The 14252-nt window shown below is 36.5% G+C and overlaps 1 protein-coding gene across 1 annotated transcript; it reads left to right on the top strand.

Annotated features, from left to right (window-relative positions):
* The first annotated feature begins 695 nt into the window (after positions 1–695).
* On the top strand, positions 696–10090 carry LOC140546757 (calcium-binding protein 2). The gene is made up of 8 exons (XM_072670153.1): positions 696–1092; positions 1994–2032; positions 2379–2523; positions 5688–5718; positions 6163–6306; positions 6476–6585; positions 7338–7485; positions 9039–10090. The coding sequence occupies exons 2-8, from the start codon at positions 1995–1997 to the stop codon at positions 9065–9067; spliced, it is 645 nt and encodes a 214-aa protein (XP_072526254.1). The 5' UTR covers positions 696–1092; position 1994; the 3' UTR covers positions 9068–10090.
* The last annotated feature ends 4162 nt before the right edge of the window (positions 10091–14252 follow it).

The following is a 14252-nucleotide window of genomic DNA, read 5'->3' as shown; positions in this document are numbered from 1 at the left end:
TACCACACGTTTTCCTATTGAACTTGAATGATACTATGGTCCTGTATATGTCTAATGCATCCAGTCAGGATTTCTAAATTATGTATAACATATTCTGTGTACCAATTTTTACAGCTTTAAACATGTGTGTTTAAGCCCTGCCTACAGGTCCACATGCACCTGTATCAACATCAAACGTTGGTCAAACAGCTTTATAAAGAAAGAACATGGAAATGAACCACACAAATGTGTATAAACCAGTTGGAAGCTGTTATTAAGGTAAAACTGATACTTTATGTTCCTTTAGGTATGACTAAAACATGAAGATAAGACAAGAGGGTGGCCTTGCCTAGAGCCTTGTATCCTCTTGAGACTCTGCGTCCTCATATGGGGACATTACATTTCTGCTTCTCTGCACCATGATGCTTAACTTTTAAAATCTTTGACCCTTTGGCCTCATATGAGAACATAGTTTTTGCAAAAAAAGTTTAGTTTTTATACTTGGTCCAACGAATCCCTAATAGAATTAATTAAAATGCACACCAATGCTGTTTTGTTGTGCTCTTCATTTTTTAACTGATTTTTAATTGTTAATATTTCATGTGTTACAATTTGTCACATACACTTTGATTTGAATTAATCTTAAAAGTCAATAGTTGCATGTGATCTAATCTGTACACATTGCAAACTCTACTGATCTATTTAAAACAGTATTGTTTACCTAGTTAATTGGTTATGCTTAAAAAATGTAAAGTATTTTCTGCTTCTTTCTCTGAAATATTCATTAGTACAATCTGCTTATCACTAGTGTGAACGTCCTGTGGTCCCCCTCCGGCTTTGCTCCACAGTCACACACACACTTGCACGTTTCTGTGTCTAATCTGACCACATTTAGCCAGATAATCACCTCTTAGTCCCCTGATGGAAAGAGGGAGCATGGAAGAAGAGGAGGAGGAGGAGGAGGAGGAGGAGGGATGAGAGAACGCCTGAAAGTCAAAAGATCTGGACAGGCCATTCACATGTGAACAGTCACTTGGTGGAGTGACGGCAAAAGAGGAGCATACTCATTTAGCACTCATCTCTTTCTTCTGAGGCCTGTTTCATTGACTGAAGGTAGGACAGTGTGGGGCAGCTGGGGCGGGTGGGTTTTGCGGTTGTTGGTTGATTAGTGTTGCTGCTGAATGCAGCAGTGATTGTTCCATAAATGACCGGGTACTTTTTTATTACAGTAGAAAGCAGCGCAAACGACACTGTTATATTAGGTTCAACTATAGGTGCAAATGAACACATAGACTCAACATAGGAATAAAAATCAACATACAGCCACCGTGTCTAATGCCAGGCATGGGCTAGAGGGATACACCCCTCGTCCTCAGCATTGAGCTGTGGAGCAGTGGGACTGTGTTCCCTGGAAGGATATCTAATACATTTGAGAAAAGTTGGGTAGTTTAGGGTGAGGTAAGGGTGAGGCTATATTATCTATTAGGAAGTCTCCCCTGGACAGTAGAGACAGTTACTCCAACAAAAGCAGATTAAAGTAATTTAATACCCTTAATTTCAGAAGCAATGAATGAGCAGATGTCCCAATACATTTGTCTATATAGTGTATATAATTACATTGATTTTTAATTAGTGTTAATTAGAATGCAGCCAGCATTGATTCATACCATTTAAATGTATTATTTATACAAATTCTATATAACAAGTCTATATTCTCAAAGAACCATTTGAGTATGTGAATGTTTCTTCTCCTGGTTAAATTGTTTTTATTTGTCTTTTGAGTGGTGCATTGAAGAGCCTTTTTAAAATTGACAACTTAAATTACAATTGAAATGACCCTTTAAATGCATATATGGTTCTTTGCCTGGTTAAATGGTTATTTTCTTGGTTCTATTAAATGGTAATTGTATATGATTTTATATGATGAAACTTCTAAAAATGGTTATATATAGAACCAGAATTGTGGTAATTATAACCAGTACTCTGCTTATTATTCTCTCCTTCTTTCTTGTAGAATGGCACAGAAGTCAGAGAGAACACCCTCCACTGACAGGTACAGGAAATGTTCTGTTTTGTGTATAGGACGCAACATTACATAAGCCCATTTTACACATGCCCATTCCTCTGGCTATGTACTTATAGGTGTCAACCTCTAAAGAGAGTAAACACAGGGCTGCCAACTTAAGCAATTAGCTCTAATCTCAGGCTCTCGTGCCACACTCATGATTTCTCATGTCTCACCGAAACAACCCCCAGCTGAATTTGACAACTGCTGCAATGGTGGCCTTCTAAAGGAGTTAGGGAGAGCATCCCCCAGCCACTAACTGCATGATAAAGCAACACAGAGGTGGTATCTTTCTCAGTTTCCCTGCATGACCATTTCTTTCTCCTATCCCCAGTACCAAAACTCCTCAATCAGCTGATGCTGCCGCTCTTAAGCCTGCCCTCCGGAAGACACCTACGGGGGAAACACCAAAGAAATCAAAAGGCAAGAAGTCCAATGAGGAAGTCTACACAAACCTGCTCAACAGTGTTTTTGGACAGGTACACACACACACACTCAACACTTTCTTTGTACCATGCTGGTGACCACACACACTATCATGAAAAACCCCTTAATAACATGCCCCTGTGAAACCTGTATGAGTAGCCCAACAGGGAACCAGTGCATGGATTCTATACTGGCCCTGCTCCAGGCTCAGTGATGGGACCAGTAGGGGTTTAACATGGGAACCATGTAAGATTAAGGTGGGCTGTAACGATGAGGCCTGTTTGGGTCCCAGTAATGACACATGTAAGTGGATAAGTGGGTGAAGAAGAAACGTAGAATGTGGGCCTTATATACAGTAATGTAGGTAGGACACTCCATGAAAACCTTTGTCTTTTTTAATATATTAAAACATATGGACATTTGATCTTTATTTAAACAATATTAAGATATGGAGGCAATATAACTGAACCAATAACTGAAGTCTAAAAGCATTTGTACAACATAGTTATTAGTTATTAGGAAGAAGATAGAACACATTGTGCCCTAATAGCTGGTATGTCCCCCTTTGGCTGAAATAACTTCTGTTAGACATTTCCTATAATGATCTACCAGTCTCTGACATCAGCTGGGTGAATGTTTTTCCTCCATGCAGAACTCTATCAGCTGTGTGATGTTTCAGCTTTAGCTTTATACAGATTTCTGAAGGCCTCTGATAGCTCTTTGGATTTCACCATGGTAATAACAGACCTTTTACCAATCAAGAGCACTGTCAGAAAATGTCAGAAGTTATATATATATATATATATATATATATATATTTAATTTAGTCTGGACACATTTATTACTACTTCAGATGTCTAAAATTAGACTCACCAAACTTCTAACATTTTGTTTGTTTTGCTCTTGATTGGTGAAATGTGTGTTATTACCATGGTGAAATCCAAAGAGCTATCTGAGCTATATATATATATATATATATATATATATATATATATATATATATATATATATATATATATATAGGGATAAAGAAAGTTTGGAAAATTGTCATTCTAATGAATGAATTATAGCTACTCTGGTACACAAAGTAAGTGGGCATCAGGGAAAGAAGAAATCTTTCAAATATGGCACATACATTTACACATCCACAAATTAACTAATGAAATGAAAAGTCACCCAACCTTGCATTTGATCTCTTGTGTATGTCTTATGCAATGCCTTGTATACAGTGCAGAAAGTGTAATCCTGTGTTCACCTCCCTCAGTCTGCTGTAATAGCTCATTTGCGTGGCTCAATGCCTCTGTTAATTAGACTCAGTAGGGCTTAAGTATAGGGCAGGACGAAGAGGGCAACGTTCAGGCACTCTTCAACTGCAGTGTTCTTAGTCATGACTTGGTGACTTTGAGGGTAAACAGCAACAGTCTGTGCAGGCAAATGTGCTGAGCCTATGTATGCTAATGTGAGAGCTTCATAGTAGGTTGCTTTGTATGTGGGGAAGGGTGTGGGAATGTTTTTGTGCATTTTGAGGATAAATGTTTTGATTTGCTTGAACAGCAAAACCATACACTACATGTTCAAATGTGTGTGTACACCCCTTCTAATGAATGCATTTAGCATTTAGAATAGGACTCTCTGGAGTGGATAAACATGAACACATTGGCACCATGCCTAATGTTATGCGTGGGCTAGAGGGGTATAAAGCCGTATATAGGAGCAGTGGAACTGGATGGTGCTCCATGAGGTAGGGTGGTAATCATCCAACTTCCTGACCTCACTAACGCTTTTGTGGCTAAAAGCAATCAAATCCTCACAGCACGCTCCTAAATCTAGTAGAAAACCTTTAGTAGAAATGTTTAATACCCCTAATTTCAGAAGAAACAATGAATGAGTTAGTGTACCAATACCTTTGTCCATATCATGGACACAATCGCATCAATAAGTATTTGGAGAGTGACACATTTTAAGTCATTTTCTCTCTATAAACTACCACACTGGATTTGAAATTAAACACTCAAAATGCTTACTAAAAGCTGAGTGTCTTGCTTGACTGGATTGATTTCCAGTAACTGATTTACTCGCCTTCAATTTCTTGCCTTAAAAAGCTCCTGGGTTGCTTTTTCTGTATATTTTCAGTTAATAACCATCATTACTGTAAAGCACCCTCATATCAATTTTGCAGAATTTGAATGTTTGCAAGAAGAAGGTATATCTCTTTTTACATTATTTAGTGTTACATCATACACATGTACATCATATTTCAGTCAACAGGCATATTATCAATAAACACCATCCAGTTCCATCAGCAGCCATACAAAGTCTAATCTGGACTTTTAGTTATTGAGTGTTACCAGTGTTTTGCATCTTGCAGTAAACCCTCTATATTTACATTAATAAAGGCATCTCTCAAATTGAGTGTTCTTGCCTTACCTAGATATTGTGAACATTTTTTTTTCTTTAGCAAGAAAACAATTCTGCTGTCATGCACTTCAGTTGTCTCCATGATTATGGCCTTTTTGATGCTGCTGAGCTCCCCAAGCATGCTTTCTTTTGAACGTACTTAGTTAATAAATGTTTATGCTATTTCTCTGATATGTTTGTTTGTTTTTTTCAAGTCTAATGATGGCCTCTTTCACCTATTTGGACCGCATATTAAGAATTGTCAATAACAGCAATCAAAGGCAAATTTAACACTTGGAATCAAACTTTTATTCATAATTTGTCATGAAATAACAAGGAAACAGGAACAGGAAACACATGGCTATTAAACTGCTCATCAGTTAATTGTCAATTGAAAGTGGAGTATTATGTAAAAAATTGCTGGAACATCACTAATACATATTATTATAGAAATATAAAAGCAACTGAGAAAAGGGAGAAAGAGAGGGAACTGACTTGATTAATTGACTGATACAGCAACGTAAAGTTTTCAAGTCTGGATAAACAAGCTTAATTGTCCCATGACGACACTTTCAGAGTAAACCTGGATATATTTAATTGAATCAGGAAGAGTTTCTGACCGCCCTTAATCACATGCTTCCTTGGTTTGACCAACAAGTTGAATCTGACGTAGGCCTATTAAATAGGCAGTAGTTCTGGGGGGTTGGGCGGGCTGCAGGTCAAAGACTTAGACATTTATAAGAATGTTCTGAAATGCAATTCTTGAGAAAAATATCCAGAAAAATACATATCTGACTCTAGTATTTCTTTTGTCCTTTAGGAAAGAGAACTATCTCAAGCAGAATTAGATGGTGAGTACTGTTATTTCAGATTCATTAAATTACTAACTGAGTGAAATGATAAGTGAGTTAGTATTACAAAATCCACAGTCAAACCCATAGTGCAGTTCCGGTTAGTACAACTGTTCAGAGAAAGTATGATTAAAACACTTAGAATCTTGTATTTCATGTTGAACCTTAGACTACTGACAGTTATTATTATACTTATAATAGTTTATAGTATTATATTATAATATTATTATATACTGTAGTTTTGGGGGTTTATCACTTATTACTGTGGTTGAAGGGAATCCTCAAGGAATGTCTTCAGTACCTTCAGTAAGGAAACATAATTGTAAATTGATATGACTACACACAATTGCATATTTATAATCTCACCTGATTTTTTTCCAAAGAAGATTAATTGTTAAAATCACTCATAGTGATGTTAGAAAGTTGATGTGTGTGTTTTCTCAGAACTTGCAGATGCATTTAAGGAGTTTGATTATGACCAGGATGGCTACCTGAACTATAAGGACCTGGCCGAGTGCATGAGGACCATGGGCTACATGCCCACTGAGATGGAGCTGCTGGAGATTATTCAGCAGATTAAGATGAGGTGTGAGTGTCCAGTGTGAGTGTGTATGTGTGTGAATATGTCTCATATTGTTATCATATTGTAAATAAGCCCTTTTCTATTAAATACATTGTTTCTGACCTTTTCAGTAAAAATAAAATATGCTTTTATATATACTGCACTGCATATGTGTGTGTGGTTGTGTGGTTGCAGTGGGTGGTCTAATGGATTTTGATGACTTCTGTGAGCTGATGGGGCCTAGGATGATGGTGGAAACGGCTCATATGCTCGGACTGAAAGAAATAAAGTGCTCCTTTAAACAGGTAACCACACACATAGACTATATTCTTCTCTGTTTGGATTCATGTAGTGTAAAATTGAACACTGCAAGTCCAAAGTGAGAGGATTGATTAACAGTAAAGAAGATGCAGTAAAGCTGTTTAGTTCTTGAAGTTGATGCGTTGAAGTGAAGATGGCGATGTGGTAAAGGAAAAATGTATCTCCAAAACATCAGGCAAGTCTTTTAGGGGGGTTTTCTGGTATGCAGTGGTGAGTACCTACCAAAAGTGCTCCTAAGGAAGAACAACCAGTAAACCCAAGGTTCCCAAGGCTCACTGATGTTCATGAAGGCCCGATCATGGCCCAATGTCATGGCTGATTGGTGTATATCAGCTGGATTTTGTATAAATGCACCAAGTTATTAAATTATTTTACCATGATTAAAGAAACCAAAAAACAATATATTAATAACAATATATAACACATAATATATAACACACTCTATAACATTAGAGTAAACACAAACAAACATGAAATCTCTCAGAATGTTTCAGTTTCAGAATGTTATCTTGGTCAGGAATATTGTATATAATATTAATACAAGTCTTACCTTCAGCAATACAGGATATATTAGCCTGTGAAACTGACTTTTTTGACAGTTCAAAAGTATTGTAACAGATACATCTGAGCCTGCCTATATATCCCTTATATATATGTGTGTGTGTGTTTTGTCATCTGTTGTATATGCTGTATATTCTATTTAAAGACGCCAACACTTTCTTTTACTGTGTGTTAGTTTGATACAGATGGGGATGGGAAGATTACTCTGGATGAGATGAAAGAGGCAGCAAAGACTTTACTGGGAGAAAAACTGAAGAAAGGAGAGCTTGAGGAGATTCTGAAAGAGATGGACCTCAATGGAGATGGCACTGTTGATTTTGATGGTTGGTACCTCACCTACACACACATACAGAACTTAGAAACACTTCTGTAGAGCAGTAGTGTCTGGTATTGGTGGCTTTAAAACTGTGTCTTGTGTGCAATCAGCCAATAGACATTAGTACCACTGACAAGTGGTATCTGTCAATGTGGATTTTTATTAATCTGATTGTCTGTAAAAAATATTTTAGGAATGATTAGTTAGCTGCAAGGAAATTAACATTGAAAAGCAGTAATGCGTGGAGTGCTGGCATGGACAGCAGGATACAGAGAATTAAAAAGCATTATAGTAACAAAAAAATGAGCAGTCTCTAGTTTATATGTTTGTGTGAGATGATGCCTGAATGAAGTATGCGGCCCGATTCATGTGATCTAACAACCTGAAACTAGAGATACCACTGGGACGACCACTGGAGCAAATACTAAAGCCATGTTATGACACTGAATTTGAATCATTGCATTATTTAACCCAACCATACCTTTATATGATGAAATGTGATAAGTACTCATGCTAAAAGAAATAACCCATATGGAAAATTGCACTATCGAATATATTTTTGCAATGTATGAATATGGTATGAATCTGTTAAATGTATTTTATAATACATTTTACATCTATTTTCTGCCATATATGAAATTGGCCAATGAATATGTTTTATTAAATATATTTTAAAATACATTTGGTTTCGTTCTTGGTTTAATAAACAAGACATATATCAAATGTTCCAACTGCATCTTAACTGTATATCCAAATGAAACTAGTTACTGTCATGTTAAATGCTTATTTGCAGATACTCCAAACATGCTACATATCTGTGTTTAGTATTTTTTTTTTGGTGAAATATATTTGGCATAAAGCCAGTATATTCTGAAATACATATTTTATGTATTAAATATATCTTGGAATGAAATAGAATGTATTTCACATTTATCAAAAACAGTGAAAAAAAAAGTGTCCATTTATTTTCCATATGGGTTGGCTGGTCTACAAGCATGACAAGCATGACAAACATGCTTTACCATGACCAGCTGGATAAAGCTGACCAATTAGCGTGACCATATTAACCAAATTGGTCAACCACCATCACCAGCTTGAACAAGGTGGTCTGTAAGCTTAACCAGACGACTAGCATAAGGTTATGCTCTTACCAGCTAGATTCTCAATTAGCAGCCAATTTCATCAAAGAGAGGCATACATTCAGCAAATAATTATCAAAGCATCTGAAATCAGTAAACAAGAAAAGCTGCTCTGTAATAGTGTGAATATCAGTATTTTCAAATTGGCACCTAGAATGCTAAACCTGTTTGTACATTCAGAACAAACTTTTTTAATAAAATACTTATCATCGGTTCTGCTGCAAGTTAGTACCAGTTTAAAAGTTTGTACCAAACTGTAAACACTGATTTAAGTTGATTATAATATCCGCTGGTTACACATGAATTAAAAAAACATAAATTTTGTATTTGATATATACATATAATGCATATACATACAAAGTAATAAGAATTCTTTGAAAACACTACCAACTTCTGATCTTTTTTTGTTTTTGTCCTGCAGAGTTTGTTATGATGCTGTCAGTGCAGTAGCCGTCTTTATGGGGCCATTTAGAGACTCTAACCGGACACTGCCGACTTAACCTGTGCAACCACACCGGCTACAACCTCACCTGTTTATTCAGAATATGTGAAACCAAAAACCACTGAGAGCAACCAAGACTCATAAGCGCTCAGAGAGGTACTCAGATTAACAGAGTAAATCTTCCCGAGATAAAACAACGGTAGTCTTTATATTTTAGCCCTACATTGCATTACATTACATTACATTGCTTCTAGATCACTGTTTTTTTATTTCTACTAATTATTTCAGACTACGACTTTAGATAAAAGAACACAGTGTTGCTTGTCACAGCGCAATTATCTGGGACGTTGCAGAAACTAGATTTCAAGATTTTCTATTTTTCATATATATATATATTTTGCACATTATTTATAAGGTAAAATTGTTTAAGGTTATTAATGAGTGAAATGTACATGTACTCAAAACCACACCATAGCAGTAAGGGGTTGCTTGTCCCGCTCATCACCAGAATGGCTGTCACTGCCAGTTAAGGCAGTTTTGCAGGACAATGTTTTAACTACTCTTAAACAGGCTTTCTGTGCACTGGTCCTAATGTGTTTTCTGTGAATTTAAGAATTTAACCACTATTGTTTGACAAAAATATGAATTAGTTGTAGTGATTGTGACATGTCACAGGTTGGTATTCACAAACAATATTTAAAACCTCATATCTCATCATATTGTGAGCTTTTATTTCATTAATGTTTTACTTCACTGATTGGTTTACGAGATAAGAGATGGGTGTGACCAACAACCCCATATTACTCGTACTCCTTTGATGTTTGAAACATTTGCATCCTCTACACTTTAATTAGGCAATTAATTCAAACACTTCATATGTTCTTATTGGTTCCAGGTTACATGCACCAAGGTGTAAACAGATTAGAAGACAGGTGTCTCAATGTAAATTATGTGTATATGTATAAAGAACTGAGTGTGTGATTCATGAACATGCTTTTAGAATGTTTTGTAATTGATCATTTTGCTAATAAACAGATCATTTTAAATCAAAGCTTCATCAGTTGCCTTTCTATCCTAGTTGGAGAAACAACAGAAAGATATTATATAACAATATGTATGTTGGCAGCCCCCTCCCCCCCACATCAATAAACAATAAAAATATTGCCATGAAACTTAACTTATATTAAGTCACATTGCAAGTGTGTATTTTAGGGAAACATGAAATGCAAGTGGTAAAGTTTACTCGTATGTCCCTGTTATGCAAACTTCATGAAAACAACTAATGCAAAATGAGGTTGGCATCTTCTGAAGGTGACCTTTAGAGCTCAAATAAACTGTTAGGTTGATTAGGCTTATGCTCGTATTCACCATTTGTGCGATAACTAGAACTTTCAGATGGGCTTAAATAATGTTTTGATAAAAAAAAGAATTACCATACCCCTCACAAATGTGTCCCTTTTTTGCCAACCAAAACTAACAAAATAAGGTTATTACTGTAATACATGTTGAGTTTAGAAATAATTGATGAATTAATTTAGTATAGTAGTAGTATATTTAGTACATTTTTTATAATTCCCAAAAATAAACAGACTTAGAATTTCCACTTATTGATATACATTAAATGGACAAAAGTATCGGATGAAGCACTGTCATTCCAGAGAACACAGTTCCACTGCTTTACTGCTCAATGCGGGCGGGCTTTATACCTCTCTAGCCCATGCCTGGCATTAGGCATGGTGCCAATAGATTGATGTTTATCTGCTCCAGGGATTTCTATTATATTGTCAATATTTCTCAACAGGGACAAGACAAGCTGTGTGTGTACGTTTGCACATCTGAGTCAGCAGTGGGTGCTGCTTGCACAGTCCCTGTGTTGATGTTGATTACAGAGGCAGTTTTGGAACTCTGGAAGTGATGCAGCAGATTTGTACATGTTTCGTGTTGTTGCTCTATGATGTTTCCATTTCATAGCACTTGCAGTTTCCAAGTAGCACTAACAGCTGACCGGGGCAGATCTAGCAGGACAGAAATGTAACAAAAGAACTTTTGGCAGAGGCATGACAGTGCCTGTGACAGTGCAACATTTAATGCCTAGAGTTTTTACATTAAATGGTGCAGTCCGCCTCAAAACAGGTGCTATTTGTAATTGCGAGCAGTGCAAGAGAGAAAAGAAAAAATACAGTATGTCAGAAGAAGGTGTAGTCTATGAGTGGTAAAAAGAATGAACCTGTTAATTTCGTCTGTAGTAAAGCAGGCTAATGTTATTTTTTTATATCTTCACAAAACATTTAATCAACGCAGGCAAAGTTTTTCGCAGCTATTCATGTAACTGAAGAAGGAGGTGAGCAGCACTGACAAAGTCACTTGGCACATTTGCATGGGCTTAATGGGATTTTTTGTTTTATTTTTATTATTGAAAAAATCGTACAGTTCTTTTTTATAATAAATTATTCAAACACTGTAATTACTGTAAAATATTACATGATATTTAGCACATATATAGGGTATCAGTCTTGCATCAAATAATGAATTCCGTTGTATGCACAGTGCAACATTTTTAAGGGTGTCATGCTTTGGCCGGTGAGGTGGTGGGGCCCAGTGTAATATTTCTTAATAGGACCCAGATAGTGATATAATTTAATATCTATTATAATATCTATAATTTAATATCTATTGTTAAAGCACCCCAGGTAGTGAGTGTATACATTTATTTTGTTTCAGACACATTTTGTAATGGTATTAATGGGTGGTTTTGATTTGTGAAACACATTTCCATCTGGATGCAGCATCCATGTCAGTCTGGTCTTATCTGACATTTTGTGATCCTTCAGTTCCTGCCAGATCTGAGGAACAGAGACAGATGTTTGTTACATAATATTCCAGACAGCCCTGCTCTCACTCTAGTGTAATGTACTTTTCAATCATTAACATATGGTGATATGCTGGTGGTATGGTGGTACTAAAAAAAAAGAGGAGTAACTGTCTCTACTGTCCAGAGAAGGCAACAAGTCCATTAGTGAGGTCAACATGTTGAATGACCAACATTCCACCTCATCCCAATCTCCCCAACTCATCTCTAAAGTAGTGAATGGAGCACCATCATTCAAGTGAACACAGTTCTCCACTCCACTGCTCCACAGCTCAATGCTGGGGGGCTTTATATCCCTCTGGCCCACCTCTGGCATGGTACCAACAGGTTCATGTTGATCTGCTCCATAGAGTCATAGAGTTCAGAATCTAGACAATCAATGTGAGTGTATGTGCACATCTGTGTCAAAAATAGGTGTAACTAAAAGTAGCTGAATGTATTATTAATGGGTGAACACAAATATTAAGACTCATAAACCTCCTTTTTAGTATCTTTGACAAATAACTCTCAGGAAGAACAAATTCTTGTTGTGGTAGAATTTTCACAGATGTTCTCAGAGATGTTTCCCAAATAGCAAGCTTCAGAGTAGAGACTCACCTTCTCTAAAATAGCTGCCTTCACTGCAGGGTCATTGATATTCTGATCTGACTGTACCTCCACTTTTAATATTTGCTTCTTTTTCTCTACAGCAATAAACAGATTTGAAATCATTGACTTTATTAGCAGCAGATTTAGAGAACAAACTCACATCCGCTAGCATACATATACAGTACCTTGCAAAAGTATTCACATTTTTCAGCATTTTTCATGTTTTCTTACCACACAACCTTGAATTAAAATGGATTATGTGAGGGTTTGCATAGTTTCATTTACATTTACAACTTTTTCTTATTGGTAAAGGTAAAAAAGGTAAAGGTGCACATATTTGTCACTGTACTATGTACAAATGTGCCCTCCGCATTTAACCCATCTGTGGTAGTGAACACACACACACACTAGTGAACTAGGGGCAGTGAGTACACACACACCCAGAGTGGTGGGCAGCCACTCCAGCACCCGGGAAGCAGAGAGGGTAAAGGGCCTTGCTCAAGGGCCCAAAGGATTCACCCCCAGTATCTGTAGATCCACTTTTTGCGTCAATTACTCAGACCAGTTTCCAAGTCCCAGCTGCTATAAAAAAAATCCTCCATACATTTGGGGAGTCTTCAACATGCCTTTTGGCAAACTCAAAACGAGCCTTTCTATTTCTGTCTGTAAGTAAAGGACAGATGGACAGATATTCCAGTCTCTGCTTGGGAATGAATGCCTCCTTTGCCTTGTCTGAGAGTTTTATATATATATATATATATATATATATATATATATATATTTTTTTTTTTTTTTTTTTTTTTTTTTTTTTTTTTTTTTTTTTTTTTTAATTAAACACAAATTCAGATTAAAAAACATTTAAATAAAGGTTGTAATGTAACAAAATAGGTAATATTAAATATTTTTGCAAGGCACTGTAATAAGCAGAAGCACAGCAGGAACATAATGAAATATAATTTCTTTAAACCACTAGAATAAGAAGTCATTTGAACAGATTTCACAATCACTCACCTGTGTAACAGAAGAATGGGAGTGCCAAAAAGCACTTTCCACATACCCAAACCCCCTTTGTTATGTACAGACCAACACAGCAGTCACTCACATTGCCAGTTGTTGGATGGCCATTTCCCCAGTATCTAAATGCGTAACTGCTGCTGTCTGACCATGTGAAATTATCCTTAAACAGGCCAATGAAAGGTCTTTCATTTGGTGCTATAAGTTTTTGAATCTGCATGTTCTCTTCCAGGTTCCTGACGCTGACCAGGTCAGTGTGATAGAGTCGACAGTAGCTCTGAGCCGCTTTCCAAGTCTTCAAACTCTGTATCATGATGTATTTTTGATCACCTTGAGCTATAAAATAGAAATGAAAATCTGTTTAATGCTTAAACATGACATCAGCAATATTGTCAGCAATAAGGTCATGCAATTCCTGCAGATCCTGCAAATCTCCTGTTATACCACATCCCACAGCTTCTGCTCGTGTAGCTCATCCACCTCAAATTGGACATGTTGAACATTCAGAGCTGTTTATCAGTATTTCTAGTTTGGCTATATTGACCATTGACCTCTCTTATCAACAGGGTTGTTTCTGTCTGCAGAACTGCTGCCCACTGGATATGTTTTCTTTATTACACCAATATGAGTACATCTAGAGGCAGTTTTGCTAAAAACCCCAGAAGATACTCAAACCAGTATGTCTGGAACCAAGATAATGATGATTGGTACCTGAAACTGCT

The sequence above is a fragment of the Salminus brasiliensis genome, chromosome 24 (genome assembly GCF_030463535.1).
Source record: "Salminus brasiliensis chromosome 24, fSalBra1.hap2, whole genome shotgun sequence".
NCBI classification, from domain to species: domain Eukaryota; kingdom Metazoa; phylum Chordata; class Actinopteri; order Characiformes; family Bryconidae; genus Salminus; species Salminus brasiliensis.
This window is presented reverse-complemented; position numbering and strand designations above follow the sequence as displayed.